Source organism: Schistocerca gregaria, chromosome 3, assembly GCF_023897955.1.
Source record: "Schistocerca gregaria isolate iqSchGreg1 chromosome 3, iqSchGreg1.2, whole genome shotgun sequence".
NCBI classification, from domain to species: Eukaryota; Metazoa; Arthropoda; class Insecta; order Orthoptera; family Acrididae; genus Schistocerca; species Schistocerca gregaria.
Genome location: NC_064922.1, coordinates 413,682,516 through 413,707,057, shown reverse-complemented (window position 1 = coordinate 413,707,057; position 24,542 = coordinate 413,682,516). Strand labels below are relative to the sequence as shown.

Below are 24,542 nucleotides of genomic sequence, written 5' to 3'. Positions count from 1 at the left end.
GGTGCTATACATACAAATTATGATAAAATTAATAATAGTAACAGTAAAAAATCAAATAATAATGATACACATGAGAAAAATTGGTAATTGTAATGAAGATTTGTGCAGATGTACATTAATATCTTGGTGTGTAAAGTAGATGTTACTAGTATAGCGAGTTTTGGGGGAGGGAGGTAAGTAATGAGGTGAAGTGCATTCGTGTACAGAGTAAGGCATCACTGTTGCTTAAGTAGATACGTCATTAACTGTTTTTTGAAGCCGGACATGTTTTTAAGTTCTCTAACATAACGAGGGAGGTTATTCCAGAGCCGGGTTCCCGCTACTGTAAAGGACTTGGAGAAGGTGACTGAGCGATGCAGTGGAACAGAGAGGATTTTGTTATGATGGGAACGTGTGTTTCTGTCATGTTGTTCCGACGTAAAGACGAGGAGAGATATGAGGGACAGTGTACATTTATAAGGCAGTATATGAGACAGAGTGTATGGAAATCTCTGCGTTTGTCTGCACGCAGCCAGGACAATTTTGCATATGCTGGTGAGATGTGATCAAAAAGTCGAACGTCACAGATATATCGGACGCAGGCATTCATGACCAGTTCCAGACGTCGCGAGTTTTCCTGAGAGAGGCCTTGTAGGATAATATCGCTGTAGTCAATGATTGGGAGTATAAGCGTTTGTACTAACTTCTTTTTCAGTTCGAAAGGGAAAAGTTTTTTATTATTTTGTAGGACATGAAGGGATGCTGATGCTTTTTTGCACACTGCAGTTACGTGCTCTGTCTCTGAGATTTATGAGCTGTTTTAGTTCATCAGTCAGCCAAGGTGCAGGTTTCCTTTTTACTTTTCTGCTCTTTATTGGAGCGTATTTGTCATATGGTTGAGTAATTTTGTTAGTGAAATCCTGGAGTTTGTCGTTTATGTCCATGAGGGGAGTAGAGGTCATCCCCCAAACTATTTCTTGTGCCTCAGTTTCGAGTTCAGGCAAATTTATGCGTTTGAAGTCTCGGTATGTAGACAGTTTTTGTTTCTTTCTACGACATTCTAGTGAATAGGTCATGAAAATGATGTCATGGGCAGACATGCCAGGCGCAGATATTTGAGAGGTGCGGATTATTCTGTTTGGAGATTTCTTTGCGAATATATCTATGAAAGTGGTAATGGTAGTCGTGTGATGAATAGGTGCCAGCTGAAGTAGCGTCATATTTGAGGAAGAAAGCATCCTCTTAAATTTCCCAGCGGAAGGACTACTGCCCAGAAAATTAATGTTACTGTCACCTGCTATAATTACATGTTCATATGAAGATTCGAGACTAGAGAGGGCAGTTTCGAAGCAGACGAATCCGCCTACTTTAGGAGGTTTGTAAAGGACACATATTAAGCACTTTCTGTTAAGGGATTTGATCTCTATGAACATATATTCCTCTTGTTTATCTACATTGTTGCCGGATGTGCGTAGTACAGTAGGTGACAAATCAGAGGGCATGTACACCCCTACTCCGTCCCCTCGCCTGTTGCATCTGTCGTGCCTGAGAAAGATTAGCCATCTAGGTTTACTGAAGTTGTAGGAATACTTGGTTTCAGCCAAGTCTCTGACAAAAATATTACTTGTATATCAGTAATCTGAAATATATATTTGAACTCGTTGAAGTGAGGTGGCGGAGGTTGGACATTTGCATGTGCAATATGCAGCTTGGTGCACTCGGGTGTTGATTGCCCAAGGAGACTGCCGACAGAAGTTTGCGGGTCGTGGTTAGCGGTGACAAGATCTGGCATGAGGAATGCGGAAGGCGTGTGAAAAGGGGGGGGGGGGGAGGGTGAGGGAGTGTCCTCCCAGTGCTGAGCAGTGAGAGCAGCCGAGAGAGGGAGTGTCCTCCCAGTACTGAGCAGTGAGAGCAGCCGAGAGAGGGAGTGTCCTCCCAGTACTGAGCAGTGAGAGCAGCCGATAGGGGAAGGGGGTGGGTCCCCGGGGAGGCAACGGGAACTGCAGCCAAGGTCAGCGAGGTCTGCAACGGTTCTGGAAGTAGCCGTGGGCTGGCAGGGGAAGGACACAACGGGAGTGATCTGCACGTTACGGTAGAGTGTGATATTAATTGAACTTATGAGGATAACAACTAAAGTATGATGGTGGGTTGCTATTTAAAGATGGAAGTGAGACTACTTTATGTAACAACTAACAAAATTACACGAGTAAACAATTAGAGATGAATATAGTTATGTGGAGAAACGAAAAGTTGATATTACAAATAATAACAGAATTACATTAGAAAACAATTAGAGATAAAAAATAGTTATGTGGAGAAACGAAAAATTCGATAATACATTAGTTAAGTTATGGTTGACAGTGCAAACAATATAACATACAGGTTAGTGGCAGCAAGATTAGACATGATTTAACTTCTACAGCACAGGCTTTCGAGTTCATTAACACTGCAAATTGTTCTCTTTCCTTTTTCGGTCTTAATCATTATCCTGCCGTCATTTGTCCATACATTCTGTAGCCCAAATTTCGAAATACGTCTCTTGGTCTCCCTCTACGATTTTTACCCTCCACGCTGCCCTCCAATGCTAAATTTGTGATCCCTTGATGCCTCAGAACATGTCCTACCAAACGGTCCCTTCTTTTTGTCAAGCTGTGCCACAAACTCCTCTTCTCACCAATTCTATTCAATACCTTCTCATTAGTTATGTGATCTAACCTTGAGCATCCTTCTGGAGCACCACATTTCGAAAGCTTCTATTATCTTTTTCTCTAAACTATTTATCGTCCACATTTCACTTCCATACATGGCTACACTCCATACAAATACATCGAGAAAAGACATCCAGACATCTAAATCTATACTTGATGTTGACAAATTTCTCTTCTTCAGAAACACTTTCCTTGCCATTGCCAGTCTACATTTTATATCCTCTCCACTTCGACATCATCAGTTATTTTGCTCCCCAAATAGCAAAACTCCTTTACTACTTTAAGTGTCTCATTTTCTAATCTAGCTCACTCAGCATCACGCGACTTAATTCGACTACATTCCATTATTCTCATTTTGCTTTTGTTGATGTTCATCTTATATCCTCCTTTCAAGACACTGTCCATTCCGTTCAACTGCTCTTCCAAGTCCTTTGCTGTCTCTGACAGAATTACAATGTCATCGGCAAACCTCAAGGTTTTTATTTCTTCTCCATGGATTTTAATAACTACTCCAAATTTTTCTTTTGTTTCCTTTACTGCTTGCTCAATATACAGATTGAATAACATCGGGGAGAGGCTGCAACCCTGTCTTACTCCCTTCCTAACCACTGCTTCCCTTTCATGTCCCTCGACTCTTATAATTGCCATCTGGTTTCTGTAAAAATTGAAAATAGCCTTTCGCTCCCTGTATTTTACCCGCTGCCACCTTCAGAATTTGAAAGAGAGTATTCCAGTCAACATTGTCAAAAGCTTTCTCTAAGTCTACAAATGCTAGAAATGTAGGTTTGCCTTTCCTTAATCTTTCTTCTAAGATAAGTCGTAAGGTCAGTATTGTCTCACGTGTTCCAGTATTTCTACGGAATCCAAACTGATCTTCCCCGAGGTCAGCTTCTACCAGTTTTTCCATTTGTCTGTAAGGGATTCTTGTTAGCAATTTGCAGCTGTGGCTTATTAAACTGATAGTTCGATAATTTTCACACCTGTCAACCCCTGCTTTCTTTGGGATTGGAATTATTAAATTCTTCTTGAAGTCTGAGGGTATTTCGCCTGTCTCATACATCTTGCTCACCAGATGGTAGAGTTTTGTCAGGGATGGCTCTCCCAAGGCTGTCAGTAGTTCTCATGGAATGTTGTCTACTCCCGGGACCTTGTTTCGACTCAGGTCTTTCAGTGCTCTGTCAAACTCTTCACGCAGTATCATATCTTCCATTTCATCTTCACCTACATCTTCTTCCATTTCCATAATATTGTCCTCAAGAACATCGCCCTTGTTTAGACCCTCTACATACTCCTTCCACCTTTCTGCTTTCTCTTCTTTGCTTAGAACTGGGTTTCCATCAGAGCTCTTGATATTCATGCAAGTGGTTCTCTTTTCTCCAAAGGTGTCTTTAATTTTCCTGTAGGCAGTATCTATCTTACCCCTAGTGATATACACCTCGACATTCTTACATTTGTCCTCTAGCCATCCCTGCTTAGCCATTTTGCAGTTCCTGTCGATCTCATTTGTGAGACTTTTGTATTCCTTTCTGCCTGCTTCATTTACTGCATTTTTGTATTTTCTCCTTTCATCAGTTAAATGCAGTATCTCTTCTGTTACCCAAGGATTCCTATTAGCTCTCGTCTTTTTACCTACTTGATCCTCTGTTGCCTTCACTATTTCATCTCTCAAAGCTACCCATTCTTCTTGTACTGTATTTCTTTCCCCCATTCTTGTTAATCGTTCCCTAATGCTCTCCCTGAAACTCCCTACCACCTCTGGTTCAGTCAGTTTATTCAGGTTCCATCTCCTTAAATTCCCTGCTTTTTAGAGTTTCTTTAGTTTTAATCTACAGTTCATAACCAATATATTGTGGCCAGAGTCCACATCTGCTCCTGGAAATGCCTTACAATTTAAAACCTTGTTCCTAAATCTCTGTCTTACCATTATATAATATATCTAAAACCTGTCAGTATATCTATACTCTGCAAACCACGGTGAGGTCCATGGGAGAGGGTACGTCCCAGTGTACCAGTTACTGGGTTTTTTCCTGTATCATTCTTGTATGGAGAGCAGGAAGAATGATTGTTGGATTGCCACTGTGCGTGCAGTAATTGTTCTAATATGATCCTCACAATCGCTATGTGAGAGATACGTAGGGGACTGTTGTACATCCCTTAAGTCATCATGTAATAACGGTTCATGAAACTTTGTTAATAGATTTTCTCGGTATAGTTTACATCTATCTTCAAGTGTCTTCCAGTTCATTTTCTTCAGTATCTCTGTGACAGTTTCTCACGGGTTAAACAAACCTGTGACCATTCATGCTGCCCTTTTCTTTATACGTTCAAAGATCTGATAGAATATTTATACAGCTTCTTTCAGATAGTACTTCATTGCAGATAACCACATCATCTGCAAAAATCCTGATTTTGCTATTAATATTGCCTGCAAATGTAATTAATATATAAAATGAACAGAAAGGGTCCCGACACACTTCCCTGGGACACACCCAAAGTAGCGTCCAAATCTGACGATGACTCTCCATCCGAGATTACATGGTGTGTCACCCCTAACAGAAAGTCCTCAATCCAGTCACAAATTTCACTTAATACTCCATATGATCATACTTTTAACAATAATCGTAGGTATGTTGCTATGTCAAATGTTTTCTGGATATGAAGAAATGCTGCTTCTACCCGATTGCCATGATCCAAGCTTTCGGGTATATCATGTGAGAAAAGTGTAAGTTGAGTTTCACATGGTTATTGTTTTCCAAATGCATGCTGACTGGCACTGAGGAGGACGTTCTGTTCAAAATACCTCGGAATGTTTGAGCTCATAATATGTTCTAAGAGTCTACAACAAATCAGTCTCAAGGATACTGGTTGGCAGTCTTGTGGATCACTTCTGCTACCGGCACTCTTCTTGTAGGCAGGTGTGACCTGTGCCTTTTTTCAACAAATAGGCACGTTTTTTTTTCTCGAGGGATCTGAAATAGATTATAATTTAAAGAGGGGCTAACTCAGCCGCAAAATTCAGTGTAGAATCTGACAGGGATTCCATCGGGCTCTGTAGCTTTGTCCAATTTTAACGATTTCAGCTGACACTAATATGTAATTCATTCATGTTTCCAGTGCCATAGGGATTAAATTGGGGCATTTCTACTGGGTTTTCCTTTGTAAAGGAACATTTGAAAATGGAGTTGCACGTTTCAGCATTTGCTTTGTTAGCCCCAAATTCAATTTGTGTCTCACTTGCGAGGATCTGGACACTAACTTTAATACCATTAATAGCCTTTACATACGACCAGAATTTCTTTGGGTCTTGTGAAAGAGCATTTGATAATATTCTGATATGGTCATCATTGAAGGCATCACGCATAGTTCTCTTCACAGTCAAATGCGTTTCATTTAGCATGTCTCTGCCTATACCCTATGCTTCGTTTTACACCTATTATGCAGTACTCTCTGTTACACAAACACACACACACACACACACACAAATTTGAAGCTTTCGCAAGCCAAGGTTGCTTCATCAGGAAAGAGGGAAGGAGAGGGAAGGACGAAAGGATGTGGGTTTTAAGGGAGAGGGTAAGGAGTCATTCCAATCCCGGGAGCGGAAAGACTTGCCTTAAGGTGGAAAAAAGGACAGGTATACACTCGCGCGCACACACACGTATCCATCCGCACACGTACAGACACAGGCAGACTGTAAATGCCTGTGTCTGTATGTGTGCGAATGGATATGTGTGTGTGCGCGCGAGTGTATACCTGTCCTTTTTTCCCCCAAGGCAAGTTTTTTTTCCTTTTTTTTTTTATCGAGCATGTGCTTCTTCCGTAGGTACTGACTCTACTTTTCCTCAGTTCTTCACTTAATAAACTTAATAAACCATTGTTGCAGAATTCTCTTACAACTGTGTCCGCACATGTTAGTGAGGTGAGACTGTGTAAACCCTGCTGTGTTTTGGCAAAAGAAGCGAAATTTTAGTATGACAACCAGAGAAATATGTTGGTTTTACTCAAAATTCGCCACTCCTAACGCTTTTCTGAAAGTTAAAGCTGGCCGTTGTGGCTGAGCGGTTCTAGGCACTTCAGTCCGGAACCGCGCTGCTGCTACGGTTGCAGGTTTGAATCCTGCCTCGGGCGTGGATATGTGAGATGCCCTTAGGTTAGTTAGGTTTAAGTAGTTCTAAGTCTAGGGAACTGATGACCTCAGACGTTAAGTCCCATCGTACTCAGAGAGATTTGAACCATCTGAAAGCTAAAAATGGTTAACAAGACAGGCGAAAATAAATCGCTGCACTTTCGGCAGAATTCCCTTGAGATATTAACCAAAGCAGAGGAGACAGACCTGTTTGAATGGTCACCATACAAAAGTGAGCGTGGAGCCCCCCACCCCCCTCCCCCCTCCCCCTCCCTTCCCTTAATATTTACAAAAAATGTGAGTGTAGGTTTCAGTTTAGAATGGCATTTCCCCTCCAGCATTCAGCATTTTTCCTACAATGCCTGCCCCTAACCCCCACCACGACCGCTCTCTCCATGCATGTCATACTGTCTGCGCATCTACTGGTTATGCTATTTTGCACGGACTCGAATTGCTATCCTTGGCGAAAACATAAAGCCAGTGAATTTTATCTAAGGTGCTAAGACTTTTTTTATTGCACTTTCCTGCCTCCATTTTCCCCAAAAACAATTGTATTTCATGTGATTTGTTGTTCTCCTGTATCGTCCTTTTTGGACATATAATAACATTTTCTCTACTACAGTCTTTGAAATCTGCTACAGATATGACAATATGAGCATCTCTACATCTAGAAACTAATAATACTTCATGAGTTTGCAACTGTATCTATTTCCCAATTCTGCTCAGTTTAATTGGATATGGATGTATGTGTAACACTGGTACTGAGCATTTATTCCTACTACTGGAATTACAGTTTTAATGTGCTGTCTACCCTGATCAGTTTCTACTCTTGCATCAGATATACTTGTTATAGGCAGGACCTGTTGTAGTCCCTCAGAAAAGTGTCTTTGAGCTTTCTGTAATGTGATCTGCACTTGATGGGGATTTAATAACGTCAGACTCAATTACCCATGAGTAGCATGACATATTGCTTCATGCGAAGTCTCAACCTCGATTCTTATGTCATCTAATCTATCTGCTTAAGTTCATAATGATGTAGCTATTAACACTTTTTCATCTAGGTTGCTTAACTGGCTTTGTATTTTTTCTACATCACTATTTAAAACATTCCTGGTGTTACATGCATATTGCTCTAATTCTGCTGTTATGTTTCGTACTGTTTAAGTAACATTGAGTATTCCTTGTTCCACGTTCCCTATACATGTCATGTGGCAACATACTTTTGCTTCTGTATTTTGTGATAACTCTTACACCCTTCCAGTTGTACTGTTTAAATTCTTGATATCCTCATTATCTGCTGGCCGAAACACAGTTTCTAGCAGATTCCCCCCTGCAGCTAACCAACCACGTTCTTTATGAACTTACTCTTGTGATACAGTTTCTGTTATCTGCTGCAACTGAACCTTCAGTTTCTCATACAAGAGTTTTAATTTTCCAACAATCTTCTTTTCTCTACTTGCTTTTGTAAAGTTGCAAAACGTATCTTGCAGTCTTTGTACATAATTTCTTACTTCCTCGATGTTAAATGTAAATGTGACTGTCCATCTGTGACTCATTAGTAAAATATCTGATTGCCTAGCAAATAAAATTTCATTCTATAGCGGTTGCCATATCACATCTCCTCTGCAACAGTGTAGTAGCGCTATGCTCAGAAAACGTTTTCTGGCAGCATCTTGGCACGCCACCTGAGGGAAATGGAGGCACCATCAATCCCCTCCCTCCTTTATACATGAAAATAAGCACAGAATATGGCAAGTAAAGAAAATTAAGACTGATGTAAGTAACAAACAAATATGATACGTGCATTATACCCCAGAACTTACACTATGTACTTCTAGATCTAAGTGCATGAGATACATTTCTGTGATGTATCTGTTTCCATTGTACTCTTCTGTACTCTGAGCTGGAGCATATCCATGCTTTGAATCCCCGATTTTTGGGTTTAGACCTTATTTACTATTTTCCCTGCTTTCATCCTTGAAGAGGATAAGCATTTTATCTATAAACCGATACTTAGTAGAAGTTACTGTCTCTGAGTGTATGATACCTTTTGCACTGTGGCCCCAAATGTATGGGTCTGTAAAGAATCAGTTTATATAAAATGTTGCACAGATATCACTGTTTCAACACTAAAACTACCATAGCGCATGATCAAAGCACAAAATAAAAAATGTTGAAGCAAAATTTGCCAGCAAGAAAATGTAAATAATGAAACACGCACTTTGAATGACAGGCAGTAACTGTTTATTGTCTCGATAATAGTTGAAGATGGAAAACTGTGAACAGGGAAGCCAACTCCTGGTTCACAAATGTAAACACTGCCCATTGCAGTATGTCATATTGTGCACTATATTCAACATAAGATTAATGGCCCAATATGTGTCAATACCCCTGAAGAGGTTAATTTGTGACACTGCTTCCTGTTCTGTGGTGAAATATTGTCATGCAACACCATTAAAAATGGCAAGAAACAGGTTGTTGTTAACGTTTTTCACAATTTTGCAGAGAAAATCATCTTTGAAGTTTTCCAAGGACGATATTCAGTAAAGTTAAGATATGTTTGTAAACGAATTTTATAAATTCTTCTGTTCAGTTAAGGAAGAAGGAAGTAGCGAGAGAGAAACAGTGATGCAGACCCCAGAACTCCCAAAAAGAATCCGGGATTATCTTACTCCTAACCAAAAGAGAATTGTTCCATGAAGAATAGCAGAATTGAGTGCAATAACGTTGCTATGTGCAGACCCGAAAATAATTTCTCGTGTCTTAGCAGCAAGATTAAAGTAAATCCTGCCAGATGTCCTTGGACTGGAACAGATGTGTAGCATACCTAACAGAAGTGCTATAGATAGAATTTGCTTCTTAAGAGATACATTCTTCTACTCGTGGACACATCAGGGCAAACACTGTGACTACTGAACATCAATTTAGAGAAAGCCTTTGATCAAGTCAGCCATCAATACTTATGAACTGTGCTACAGTATTTCGAAATTCCACAAACAAAAATAGATTTCCTGTTTACCAGATCAATGCAAAATGGTTTCCAAGATGTGAATTAAAGGACATTTCATAGAAGCATTCCCATTCCAATGTTCAGTGTGATGGGGTTGTCCCTGATACTGTTAATGATATCTTTGAAACCATTAATCCGTACAGTCAGCTCCCTGGATTACATGTTGATGCACAATGTTTCACTGTGAACGCTTATCTTGATGATGTTAGAACTAGAATTACAGAACCCCAAGACATCAAAAAAGTATCAGAAATAATAGGCGATTATAAAGAGAAAGAAGGGGCAATGATAAACAATCATAAAACACAGTTCATGTGGCTAAATGAAAGTGCTCATTCCACACCACATCCTTTCAATGAATATGTCAAAATGAATGTGCTAGGAGTGAAAAGGAGGAAAAATATAAATGAGTTGTTTGGCATCAATTCCAAAGAGATGCTAGAAAAAGTAGGAGGCACTCTGACAGAGAATAATTCAAGAAATTTAAACACTATTCAAAGGACTGAATGTGTTAATGCACTGGCCTTATCGAAAAAATGTCACACAAATAAGACCCATTGATAGTAAATGTACTGCACAAATTGAAAAGTACATAGGATGGGTTATTCAGAAAGGTATGTTATTTCAGGTACCCAGGGATCAACTTATGAAACCAGTTAACAAATGAGGACTGGCCTTCATAGACTGTGAGGCAAATCTCATAAATATGCTCCAATTACCAGCCAGTCAGATGGACTTAGTAAAGGCTGGGTGAAGTGCCATGATAGGGAATAGAGACAACAGGAGATGCCAGCAAATATAATTTGTGCATTGTAAACTGCAACATATTTTTTTAGAGATGACTACCAATGTAAGATTCTATATGACAAAGATAAGAATTGAAACCACTGGGAAAAATGCATAACCCTCAGCAAACCAAATGAAACCCAAAGACATAAACTGGAAGACTGACTGGTCAGAGTATGCAGACAAAACTTATGTTCAAGATTGTGATCAGCACCTTACATGTTTATAAATGATATAATCTTGGCAGCTACATGACGCCACAAAATAAAACTGACTAGTAATCCATACTATGAATACTGTGGAATGGTTGACATTGCCATACATCGAACAGTAAGCTGCAAGAAAATTACAGGTTTATGGAAATGAATAAAGTTGAAATCAGGGCGATTTTTATCAATGAGTGTTAATGGAGTAAACACCAAGAAAATAATGTATGTGGACATTAACATGTTTTCATCATCCAGCATAACAACACTCACATGTTTTACGTATTCTTTAATAAACTACATTTTCAGTGAGGAAGGAGATTCTATAAATTACTTCAGGAATACATCATTCATGAAGAATTAGAAATCCTCAACACTAAGTGGAAAAGAGATAAGTTTTTACCATTCATACATTTTATTTAATTATTGTATTTAAAGTCAATATAAAAGCTTTAGAATAGCTGTTACTGACTGAATTAAATTTTTAAAAAAGTCAGTAGCATTGGTGAATGATAATCAGGTATTATCTGGATCGTTGGTTCAAATCTTACTACGATCTTTTTTCATTAAATTACAATACCTACATAATTAAATAGAAAATTCCTCTAATATGTCCTAATTAACACATATCTAGTCATCATTTTTATGATTAATACACATCTTCTTGTTTCTAATTACATCTTCCACACAAAATTCCAATTTTCATTGCAAATATAAATTCTTAGTTATCGATGTTTTATGAAAGAATGTTACTAGAGATTGTTTATTTTAAGAGAACATTACAAACTACATTTTCGGACTACATCCATTGTTTTATACAACAGATGTGATTATGGGGCTTCAACCTGTGTGGATACATATGGAGGAGTGTGCCCCCCTTTTGGGACTGCCTGCATTGCCAGCCACGCTGCTCCTGCAAGTCAGCCTGCACGCTATTTGTTCGTTTCTTTCACCAGTCGTCTCGACTGAATCAAGTCATCAGGTGTGTGTATTGTGTATTAAACTGGGGACCTAGAAACTACAGAGAGGCTTCATCCTGCCTTAGCTCACAGTGGTTCACAACCCCACAATAGGCCACAGCAGTCCATCCGCCCCACCACTGCCCTACACTGAACCCAGGGTAATTGCGCAGCCTTCCCCTGACATTGATTGTCCTATTGTTGATGAAATTAACCAATTTTCCAGGAAGAATATATGCATAGGATACATCATTTAAGGAAGAGAACCACAATTGCAACTTATTTTTATATCATAAGATGGCATTGTCTTGTATACGTGTATAATCAGTTTAAATAAAACTTTGTTAAACTTTGCATGTGACTTGATTATTTTTATTCCAGTAAAAGGAAAGAAAGGTAACTCAAGTTATCTTTAGCACCCCCTTCTTGAGGTTTTTCTGTATCCGCCACTGGCTGCAAATCATAGGTATGAGGACTTCTGAATTTGCTGCCAGGACACTTGGAGTGCGACAAAATTGTCAATCCATGATCTCCATTTCATACTGGCTGATTTTTAGTCTTCCATCTTTGTTTTTGTTTTGCAGTTAACAGAAGATGTGTTTATCACAATGTACTTCTGATTATGACTTTTCATGTGCATTGAACTCTTTGAATTGCACTGTAAATATGTTGCTCATGTTCTGATTGATTTTTGCTCAAATTCATAATATTGTATTTGGTAAATGATTCCACATTTTGTTTTGTTTCATAAAAACAGAAGCTGGTTTTGTCACAGTCTTCTGTGGATTTTTGTGTATTAATTTCTGCTTACAAATCTGTATGTGAACTGCACAATTTAATTGTGTGATAAGGTTATTGCTTTTATTCCACTTTATTTTTGTTAGTGTCTGTATTCCGTACTTTTCTGTATTTAATGGAGGACATATTAGGAGTTTTGATAGTATTGGTATTCTTCTTTATCACAGTTTGTCATAGAAAGAGTATGTAATTCTGCTTTGAATGGTGTTGCTTCTTGCCACTGAGTGCTGTGCATTTCACAGTGCCTTGCAGAGTATGGAAGTTGATGGTTTGTAGTCCTCACAGTGAGAGCATTCTTCCTTGAAAGTGCTAAAAATGTGACAGTAGTTATGTTTTCACATGTTATTAACAATTACCCGTAGTACAACAAGTACATTTTAGCAGAAGTCAATGAAAATTTTGGTGACTGCCATTGAATGAAAGAGTATGAAAATTGAATGGGAAACAAAAGTATCATAGAAAACAAGCAGTATACTCACAATGCTTTTAAATTGAGCAGTTCACACATGCATTTGTAACCAATAACAAACAGGTATGAGTCCACAGAATACTATGCACCAAAAGTAGCTTCTGTTTAATTTTTATGGAATCATTTACCCCACCAATACTAAAGATGAGAGCAAAACTTAGTGTATAAATATTAACATATATATATAATATAATATATAAATGTGAGCAACATATGTCCAAATCAATTCAAAGAGAGCAATACACACAAGAAGGCTGTAATCAATATCCTAATTTCACTACTGAGTTTTACATTGAAAATGCCATGCAAATTTTTATTGTTGTCACCGTACCACTATAATATGAATCACTATAACTCATCTGGAGCCAAGTTAAGGATTTTTTCACAAGAAACAACAAGACATTTAAATGGTCAGACATACTGGAACAAATGTTTGAAGCTTTGACACGTATTACTACTGACCTCTGACGCACTGCAGAACAGCACATCATAAAAAAGGATGAAAAATATGGTGCTTGGGTGGCTTCATGGATTCTGTTGTTGACTACCTCATTATCGCCATAGGTGATGACAGTTCCGGTATGAAATAATATTTCTTTGGTTAGGGTGTGGGAGGTGTTCACAGATTACCAGATGTCAGACTGTAGGTAATATCTTTTGTGGTTTCAATATTATTTATACCGATAAGGTGAAATTCCTGCAGTACACTTTTATGTAACTCACAGCTCATGCTGAAAAATTACCCTGTGTTCAAGTTAGGAATTTTCATCATTCTTGTTTTTAGTTACCATGCTATGTTCGTGAAGAATGACATCATGTAATGTTTTCCATCTAGTCCCCTAAGAAGCATATTGCCAGAGTTTTGGCATACATTATTTCATTCTGTATAAAAATTAAATGATGTTTGAAGCTACACTACTGGCCATTAAAATTGCTACACCAAGAAGAAATGCAGATGATAAACCGGTATTCATTGGACAAATATATTATACTAGAACTGACATGTGATTACATTTTCACACAATTTGGGCTCATAGATCCTGAGAAATCAGTACCCAGAACAACCACCTCTGGCCGTAATGATGGCATTGATATGCCTGGGCATTGAATCAAACAGAGCTAGGATGGCGCATACAGGTACAGCTGCCTATGCAGCTTCAACACAATACCACAGTTCATCAAGAGTAGTGACTGGCGTATTGTGACGAGATAGATGCTCGGCCACCATTGACCAGACGTTTTCAATTGGTGAGAGATCTGGAGAATGTGCTGGCCAGGGCAGCAGTTGAACATTTTCTGCATCCAGAAAGGCCCGTACAGGACCTGCAACATGCGGTCGTGCATTATCCTGCTGAAATGTATGGTTTCGCTGGGATTGAATGGAAGGTAGAGCCCTGGGTCGTAACACATTTGAAATGTAATGTCCACTGTTCAAAGTATCGTCAATGCGAAAAGAGGTGACCAAGACATATAACCAATGGCACCCTATACCATCACGCCGGGTGATACGCCAGTATGGCGATGACGAATACACGCTTCCAATGTGCGTTCACCGTGATGTCACCAAACACAGATGCGACCATCATGATGCTGTAAACAGAACCTCAATTCATCTGAAAAAATGACATTTTGTCATTTGTGCAACCAGGTTTGTCATTGAGTACTCCATCGCAGGCACTCCTGTCTGTGATGCAGCATCAAGGGTAACCGTAGCCATGGTCTCTGAGCTGATAGTCCATGCTGCTGCAAACATCATTGAATTGTTCATGCAGATGGTTGTTGTCTTGCAAACACCCCCATTTGTTGACTTAGGGACTGAGATGCAGCTGCACGATCCATTACAGCCATGCGGATAAGATGCCTGTCATCTCAACTGCTAGTGATACAAGGGTGTTGGGATCCAGCATGGCATTCCGTATTACCCTCCTGAGCCCACCGCTTCCATATTCTGGTAACAGTCATTGGATCTCAATCAACGCGAGCAGCAATGTCGCAATACGGTAAACCGCAATCGCGATAGGATAAAATTCATCCTTTATCGAAGTTGGAAACGTAATGGTACGCATTTCTCCTCCTTACATGAGGCATCACAAAAACGTTTCACCAGGCAATGCTGGTTAACTGCTGTTTGTGTATGAGAAATTGGTTGGAAACTTTCATCATGTGAGCACGTTGTAGGTGTCGCCACCAGTGCCAACCTTGCGTGAATGCTCTGTAAAGCTAATTATTTGCATATCACAGCATCTTCTTCCTGTCGGTTAAATTTCACATCTGTAGCACCTCATCTTTGTGGTGTAGCAATTTTAATGGCCAGTAATGTATATTGTTCCTCTACTCAATTCTTTTTAAGTCTTAACTGTATTTATTCATTTCACTGCATGTTAATTGGACCAGATGACTGGCCAGTGCTGTTCAATTTAAATCCACCAGTAAATCTGTTTCCTATGTCCATGAATCTAACTGCATGTAACACACAGTGTATAATGTATCCTTATTATCATACTTAACTGTGCTTGAACAGCTTGCCTTCCATGCTATGTAAAATAAAATTCAATGGCATACCAGCAAAAGCATTCACATATATTGTAATGTTATCACTTTATTCTTGTGTTGAACACAGTATATAAGAAGTCTGCATACAGAAGACTAGTGGAACCTATTCTTGGGTATTGCTTGTGTGTGTGGGATTGCCACCAAGTCAGATTAATGGAAGACATTGAAGCAACTCAGAAGTGTGCTGCTAGATTTTTCCAGCAGATGCTCTTCTTGTTGATTTACTCAGACTACAATTCAAAATCACTCGAACTGCTTTAATGTTTTGCAGCAAATATATAGTACGTACATGTGGCTGCTGACACACCAAAACAGATACAGCACCTTCAAATGTTTGATGTAATCTGTGTATTGTCTGTGGCCTGGGAGCCCACCAAGTGCCAAAATCAGCCCAAAACTTTCTGTATCACTGTAACGCTGTTTGTCACCACGAACAGTAAAACAAACTTCATCTGTTATGCGATAGTCAACCATTCTTTGTCCACAATTGTGGCAAACTGAAATGGTGGACTCACAATGGAAGCGATGAACTCTAAACGACATCTGGCGTAATTCCCATGAACTGCAAGAAGTTGAGTGCACAATTTGAAAGCTGTTGCCCCAATAGTATATTTGTAGGATTAAAATTCAATTGGGTGACTTATCGTGTGCCACCCTAGGGGACTGAGTCTTGAGGTAGGCCATTATTAATGTTCTTTTGGTCACTAGTAGTATTGCCATAAATTATCTGATTTTTATTTATCAGTTGGCATATTGCCAAGAAGTTGTGCAACAATAATGCAGATTCTGGGATGTAGCAATATGTAAATTAGGAGAAAGGCAATGGATCAATGCATGGAGCAGAGGACAAAAGAGCATTCACACTAACTTCTGAGCATTTTTTTTATTCTGGAACAAATACATATATGTTCACACACACAAGTGCACAGACACTCAAATGTACACTCCCTAATGGCCACTGCAAGACTTACTATTGATACCCAGTTATTGAAAGCAGTTGCCTGAGCTGGTGGAGGTGATGAGGGGGTAGGGAAGGACTCAAGGAGGGGGTAGCAGGCAAGAGGCATGTCTTTGGACAGATAGCTCTGCAGACACATAAAAAGATAAAAAGATCACAGAGGGTGGAGCAAAGAGAGATGTAGAAAGGGGGAGAGGGGGGAGGGAGGGAGGAGGGAGAAAGAGAGAAAAATAAAAAGAAGAGGCAGAAAGTAAGTCGAGAGAGAAGGGAGAGTGTATGAAAAGGAGAGAGAGCAGAGGGAGAGAGAGGAGAATGAGATAGACAAAGTGAAGGAGGGAATGCCAGCATGAGGGAGGAGAAGAAGAGTAGTGGAAGAAACCAGTGCACAGATAAGGAGTGATGTGGACAAAGGAGATATGATAAAAGATAAGGTGAAGCAGTGTGAACAGGTTAGTGAAGGTTGAGATTAGGAATACTGTGAGTGTGCAGGGTATGCTGGAGAGGCAATTTCCATTTGCGCATTTCAGAGAAATTTGTGCCGTAAGGGAGAATCCAAATGGCCTGCAGGGTTATGCAACTGTAAAAGTCATTTGTCTTGTGGTGTGCATCATGTACAGCAACTGGATGACCAATTTTTGGTTTAAAACAGTTTGGCAGTGGATGTTCATGCCATTAGGCAGTTGCTTACTTCTCACACCTACATACAATGCTGTACAGTAATCGCAACATAGCTGATATATAACATGGCTGCTTTCACATGTGGCCATGCTTTTTATTGGGTAGGAAATGGATGTGACTGGATTCCACTAGGAGGTGGTGGACAGGCATATGGCGCAGGTCTTGCACCTTTGTCAACCACAGGGGAAATGATCCATGAGCTGCAGTTTTGGGAGCAAAGTTGGAGTAGGGATGTTCTGTAGATTGGATGGGTGCCAAAACACTACTTTGTGTGATGTTGGTAGGGTATCCCTAATCTCAAAGCACAACAAGAGGTAGTTGAAGCCTTGGTGGAGGATGTGGTTGAGCTCTCCACGACCAGTGTGACACTGGGTGATTAAAGGAGTGCTGTTCAGTTGCTGGCTAACAGTTTTACTGGTTTCAGAGGAGCATGGCATGGGAGATTTATTTATGGATGATATTGTCGGTCAGTAAAGGCTCATCAATTAAAGTGGAATGTCAGGTCTCAAATGGCTGCACAGGATAATTGAAATGGCCTGTGAGTCGGGACAGGTTCCATCAGACTAGACAAAAGCAGTAATCACACCAATCTTTAAACATGGAAACAGGAAAGATTGTTACAACTACAGAGGCATCTCTTTAATCAGCATTGTGGGTAAAATCTTCTCAGGTATTGTTGAAAGGAAAGTGCGAGTATTAGTTGAGGACAAATTGGATGAAAATCAGTGTGGGTTTAGGCCTCTTAAAGGTTTTCAGGACCAGATCCTTAGCTTACAGCAAATAATGGAGAAGTGTTATGAGTGGAACAGGGAATTGTATCTATGCTTTATAGATCTAGAAAAGGCATATGACCAGGTTCCTAGGAGGAAGTTATTGTCTGTTCTACGAGATTATGGAATAGGAGGCGAACTTTTGCAAGCAATTAAAGGTCTTTACTTGGATAGTCAGGCAGCACTTAGAGTTGATGGTAAATTGAGTTCATGGTTCAGAGTAGTTTCAGGGGTAAGACAAGGTTGCAACCTGTCTCCACTGTTGTTCATATTATTTATGGATCATATGTTGAAAGCAATAGACTGGCTGGCTGAGATCAAGATATGTGAACACAAAATAAGCAGTCTTGCATATGCGGATGACTTAGTTGTGATGGCAGATTTGATTGAAAGTTTGCAAAGTAATATTACAGAGCTAGATCAGAAATGTAAGGACTATGGTATGAAGATTAGCATCTCCAAAACGAAAGTAATGTCAGTGGGAAAGAAATATAAATGGATTGAGTGCCAAATAGTAGGAACAAAGTTAGAACAGATGGTCAGTTTCAAGTACTTAGGATGCATATTCTCACAGGATGGCAACATAGTGAAAGAACTGGAAGTGAGGTGTAGCATAGCTAATGCAGTGAGCACTCAGCTACGATCTACTCTCTTCTGCAAGAAGGAAGTCAGTACCAAGACTAAGTTATCTGTGCACCGTTCAATCTTTCGACCGTCTTTGTTGTATGGGAGTGAAAGCTGGGTGGATTCAGGTTACCTTATCAACAAGGTTGAGGTTATGGATATGAAAGTAGCTAGGATGATTGCAGGTACTAGTAGATGGGAACAATGGCAGGAGGGTGTCCACAATGAGGAAATCAAAGAAAAACTGGGAATGAACTCTATAGTAAGTCAGGGCGAACAGGCTTAGATGGTGGGGTCATGTTACACGCATGGGAGAAGCAAGGTTACCCAAGAGACTCATGGGTTCAGCAGTAGAGGGTAGGAGGAGTTGGGGCAGACCAAGGAGAAGGTACCTGGATTTGGTTAAGAATAATTTTGAAGTAATAGGTTTAACATCAGAAGAGGCACCAATGTTAGCACTGAGTAGGGGATCATGGAGGAAATTTATAAGGGGGCTATGCTTCAGACTGAACGTTGAAAGGCATAATCAGTGTTAAATAATGATGATGATGATGATGATAATTCCGTAACACATAACGGAGTGAAAATACCCATAGTATGCAAACTTCATAGTGGTTAAATCTCCAATTTTTTTAGGGTCTGTTGCATATGGAAGGACCAGTTCATTTTGCTATCAATATGTACTCCAAGAAATTTAGGCACATCCATTCTTTCTATTGGTTGATTTCCACATGTTACATTTATTTCTCTCACTTTTCTTGTTTTTGTATGGAACTGGATAAAATTTGTCTTACTCAAGTTTAGAGAGAGATCATTAACACTGAACCAGTTAATCACTTCAGACAGTATGTTGTTAACTCACCCCTCAAAATTAACATCTGATTTTCCACTCATGAAGATGGTGGTATCATCAGGAAAAGGAGTAAATTTGCAAGGCAAGCTTGCACACAATGGTAAACATTTATAAACACCAAAAACAACAGTGGCCCCAGAATTGAGCCTTGAGGCACACCACAACTAATAGAAGTCCATTCAGACTGAGCAGAGGTATCCCTTGACTCATCTGAGCTGTTTAAAATTACTTTCTGTTTTCTTTTCTGAAGATAAGATTGCAGCCAGTTACCTCTGACACCCCTTATTCCAAGTAGTTTGGCTTTCTGCATGAGAATGTGGTGATCTACACAATCAACCGATGACCTATGCAGTTTGGTCCCTTTGATCCTCAACCAACCAACCAACCTTTGATAAGTCACAGAAAACACCAATTCCTATCATTTTTTGATTTCGACATTCAAGTACTTCATTCATAGGTGCATACACTGCATCCTCAGTTGAACAAACCCCTTTGAAAGCCAAACTGGATCTTGTCGATAAGTCTGTTCATTATGAGGTGTTCAGTAATTTTATTGTGCATTAATTTTTCTAGAATTTTAGAGAAGGCTGTTAACAGTGAAATAGGGTGGTAGTTAGTTAGCTCAGCTCTATCACCCTTCTTGTGTAGGGGCTTCACAATGGCATACTTGAGTCTTTCAGGAAAAATGCCTTGTTGAAATGAAGCATGAAAAATATGGCACAGAATATCACTAATCCATATACATGAAAATTTCAATAAATTATTGGATACATTATCTACTCAAGCAGAGTTCTTACACTTTAAAGACCACATGACTGTTTGAATTTCCTCTACAGTGATAGGATTAATGTACATTTCTGGTATTATGTTGGAGTATGCATCCTGACATAAAGTCATAGCTTCCTCAACAGAGGGCCTACAGCCAATTTGTTGAGTTACTGACAGGAAATGTTTGTTAAAAATTTCAGCCACTCTTTTTTGATTTTCTATTAAATTATCCCCATGCCTGATTTTTATGTCATCTGTGTCGCTTGTTTTTGTCTTTGTCTCACTTTTTATAATGTTCCAAATTGTTTTCATTTTATTATTAGATTTACCTATTTTCTCCTTATAGAAAAGGGCTTTTGACTTCTGTATTACTTTCTTTAAAATTTTGCAGTACAATCTCTAATGATTCCATTTTTGTGTATCATTAGTTGTTCTGATTTTAGCATACATTTCTCTTTTAGTTCTGCATGACTGTTTAATACCTTCTGTGATCCAAGGCTTACTTACGGAATTTGGTTTAATATTTTTGACCCATTGCTTTGGAAAGTATTCTTCAAAAAGGGCAGAAAAATCATTTATAAAATAGTTAAATTTGCCATTAGCATTATCAGTGTTGTAAATAAAGGACCAGTCCATTAGCTGCAACTTGACATCAGAAATTATTCTGAACGTTAGTGCTGACATTTCATTGGCATCTGTTGCATAATTCCCTTCTGCTTAATTAAGCTGTCTGGATGCAATGGGCTGTTCCTGTCCATTTATTTCCTTACTCAAGACATAACCTAAGGTGAAATTATAGGAGTCACGGGACAGTATGAAATGTTGCTGAAAATCTGGATAGGCAAGAACTGAACTAAATTAAACAAGTCTTTTAGTTTTAAAAATGCTGTTTCATGGTGTGGTAATCTATTAAATGGTATCCCTTTCCTTAACAGCTGTACGAGGTGTCTCAAAATTTCTGCAAATTTTGGGACATATTTGCAATAAAAATTGATGAAGCCTAAATATGATTCCAATTTCTTTATTGCGGTGGGTGCTGTAAAATTTTTTATGGCATCAAGTCACAGATTGGAGTAAATCCAATTTTGGGTGATAATATGCCCCAAATACAGCACGTCCTGTAAAATGAAATGGCACATCTACAAGCTAATGGCTAATCCTGCTGCATGTAGATAGTCAAAAACTCCACTTAAATGCAGTATATGCTACTTCATGTCTTTCTAATATATAGTTATGGTCATCTAAATACACTACGTGTTGCTTCAGTTTTAATCCTTGAAGTACACTATCTAATAATCGCTGGAAAGTAGCAAGTGTGTTTTTCAGACCAAAAGGCATATGATGATATTGATAATGATCAGAAGGGGTTGAAAATGCTGTCTTTTGATGATCTTCAGGTGCTACCACTAATCAATGGTATCCACTTCATAGGTCCTTAGTTGTAAAATATTGACACTAGCTGAGGTCAAATGTATCAGCTATATCTGGTATCTGACTTTTTTTAAAAATTTAAGTAGGAGTAGTTGCAACAGAAATGATATATTTTGCTGCCAACTGGCAACTTTTTTGATACAATAATGACCGGTTCTGACCAGGGGTTATTACTTTTTTATGATCCCATCTTCAACCTGTTGACTTAAAATTTCTGTCATGACTGGCTATAAAGTTTGAGGAATATGAGTTTTAAAAAAAGTGCTTTATTTCCAATGGGAATATGATGTTGAGCTAATGGTGTGGCAGGTAATGAGCCAGGAGGATCAAACAATGCAATATATTCTTCTAAAAGTCTTTCCATGCCTCCTTGTCTTGCCCCTCTGGATGTGCTACTTTATTTTTCAATGCAGTCAGGCTGACTGACTGTGCTGGTGTTGTGTAATTTAATGTGAAATCCCTGTCCAATTTGTCTTCATCTAGTATTTCTAAATTTGCTATTGGGTTATCATGTGACAGTTATCTCTGCTCGTGGCTGAAGTTATCAATACAGACAGGCACTACTTTGCTGCCTTCAATTTTCCACATATAGTATAAACTACACCATGCAAAACACTTCACTTTGTCCAATTCTTCATTTTCAAATAAAAGTTCAACAGTGCACAAAGAATTCACTGGCAATCAACTCAGAAGTTACCTTCCCCTACTTGGAAACCTATTACTGTTGAACTGAGTCTACATGACCCTCACCTATGCCACTTAATGTCCAGCATGGTGGATTTAATTTCACTTCACCCTTCATTGTCACAGATACCTGAGATCCAGTATCTAATAAAAGTTTACACAACCCTCCTTTTATGTAGCAGGTCAGATGTTCAGAGCCTGTGGAAATTCTACCCGAATTCTTCAAGACTTTTCTGGCTGTAGCACCCATGAAAATGCCCCAAGTTCACTCTGCTAACCTTCCTGTAAGACAGTTTCATTCAAATTATCATTTTTCATGAGCTCATATGTACTGATATTAATTTTGCAAATACAATCCATAGAACTCTCAACTGATTCTCCATAATTTTGAAACATACTCTTAAATTGCTCAGGGCAGTATCTCCTTGTATTCTTTGTGCTATATCTATCAGCCCTTCCCTGAAGATATCAAACAATTGTGTTTCCCTTAACATTATGCCACACATCACATACATCATAGCATCCCCTGCTAGTTTTAGCCTGGCTACAATCAGCAGTTGCTCATTACTCCAGTTTCCCAAAGTAGAAGCCTTGTCCAAATTATCAAAAAATGTAATGATATCCTCCCCTCATTTACCTGAAAATGGTTAACTGATGCAATGATGTTGGTATCTAGGATAGTTGTACTAGGATTCACCCATTCACTCCTTTCCTCTTCTATTTGCCCTAATTCTGCCTATAGCTTATTTACTTATTAACTGCTGAATAGTGTCCAGAAATGAAACTTGTTTTTCAGCTGGTCATGGTGGCCGTGCGGTTCTAGGCGCTGCAGTCCGGAACTGCGGGACTGCTACGGTTGCAGGTTCGAATCCTGCCTCGGGCATGGATGTGTGTGATGTCCTTAGGTTAGTTAGGTTAAAGTAGTTCTAAGTTCTAGGGGACTGATGACCTAAGATGTTAAGTCCCATAGTGCTCAGAGCCATTTCAACCATTATGATTTTTTTTGGAAACTTGTTTTTCCATATTGCCTATTTACTGCTAACCCAAATATCAGTATACCCAACAATGAAAGGATGAAAAAAAGAACAGGATGACAACTATAGAGGCTCAAACAAAACTTTGAATTTGGCACTTACTCTTATTGTTGCATATGGCAGCCCTGCTGCAGAAGGTCTAAAGCTGTGGGAGCTGTCTTGTGGCTGTCCATCTTCCTCTTTATGTTCACCCTCAGCAGTCATTGTCATGCCACCTACAACACAGATATAGCTGGAGAAGGTGTAGAGTGTGATTGTAATAACTTCTTTATTGAGGCTTGATTATAATCACTAGTGGGTGCCCTGGATATTATGTTGGCATCTCCCCAGAGGCCATGGGGTCCAGTTGCTGACTGCGCATTCCATTGCAGGGGCTGCTTGTGCTACATTGTCAGGTCCCCTTGTTTCCTAGCCATATGAGTGTGGCAGGCAACGGTAACCATCAGGCTGTGTTACGCATCCAGGCTTGGAGTGTAGTGGTCTATGTTGGTGCCCTGGTGGGGCTGGAGGTGACTGGACCCTTTTGTTGTACTCTCAGGACAGAAGGAGAGTTTGGAGATACTTCCTGATGGTCCAAGTCTTTTGGGTGGGCAGAAGTTTGTGCCCAGCTGTGACAGAAGCATCTGCATCATGGGCATGATGTGGAGTAGCACAAGCTCGATGCCACATCAGTGTCCAGCTGTTTAACGATGGGTTCGATTGAGCTTCCTTAAATATTGCTACTTTGTGCTAATTTCTATTATTTACCATTGTGGAGCACGTCATGTACCTCCAATTGGTCATAACTGAGTTGCAATAGGTTTACAGTCAGCATCACACATTGGCAGCAAGTGTCATCTGTGATACTGTAATGTTGTGAAATCACTAAACATGCACTGTTTTACTGGCAGTGACCAACTTGGTGGTGCCCTGGTTTTCTCAAGATGTTATTTTGCTAGTTTTAAGAATACCTTGTAACTTTATCTCTTCACACTCCTATGGAACACACTACACTATAACCTGAAAAACAGTTCAGATCTTGTGATCCTTCCTGCAGACAAAGACTCCACCACAAAGGACATGAATTATAGTGACTTTCCGACACATCTGCATACAAACCTTAGAAATATGGACCTGTTCCAGAAGTCCAACATGAAAATAAGTAGCTCTGA

The 24,542-nt window shown here is 39.3% G+C and overlaps 1 protein-coding gene across 7 annotated transcripts in view; it reads left to right on the top strand.

The window, feature by feature from the left end:
* LOC126353879 (cyclic GMP-AMP synthase-like receptor) overlaps positions 1–24,542 on the top strand; it is a 324,472-nt gene that overhangs the window by 23,202 nt on the left and 276,728 nt on the right. For 3 of the 7 annotated variants that reach the window (XM_050003076.1, XM_050003078.1, XM_050003072.1), the window contains exon 2: positions 11,637–11,794. The exons of 3 other annotated variants lie outside the window; for them this stretch is intronic. In XM_050003076.1, the coding sequence (XP_049859033.1) occupies positions 11,645–11,794 (150 nt within the window). In that variant the 5' untranslated portion in view covers positions 11,637–11,644. Of the gene's footprint in view, positions 1–11,636; positions 11,795–24,542 lie in introns of those variants that run through there. One more of the 7 variants, XM_050003075.1, reaches the window with a different exon arrangement.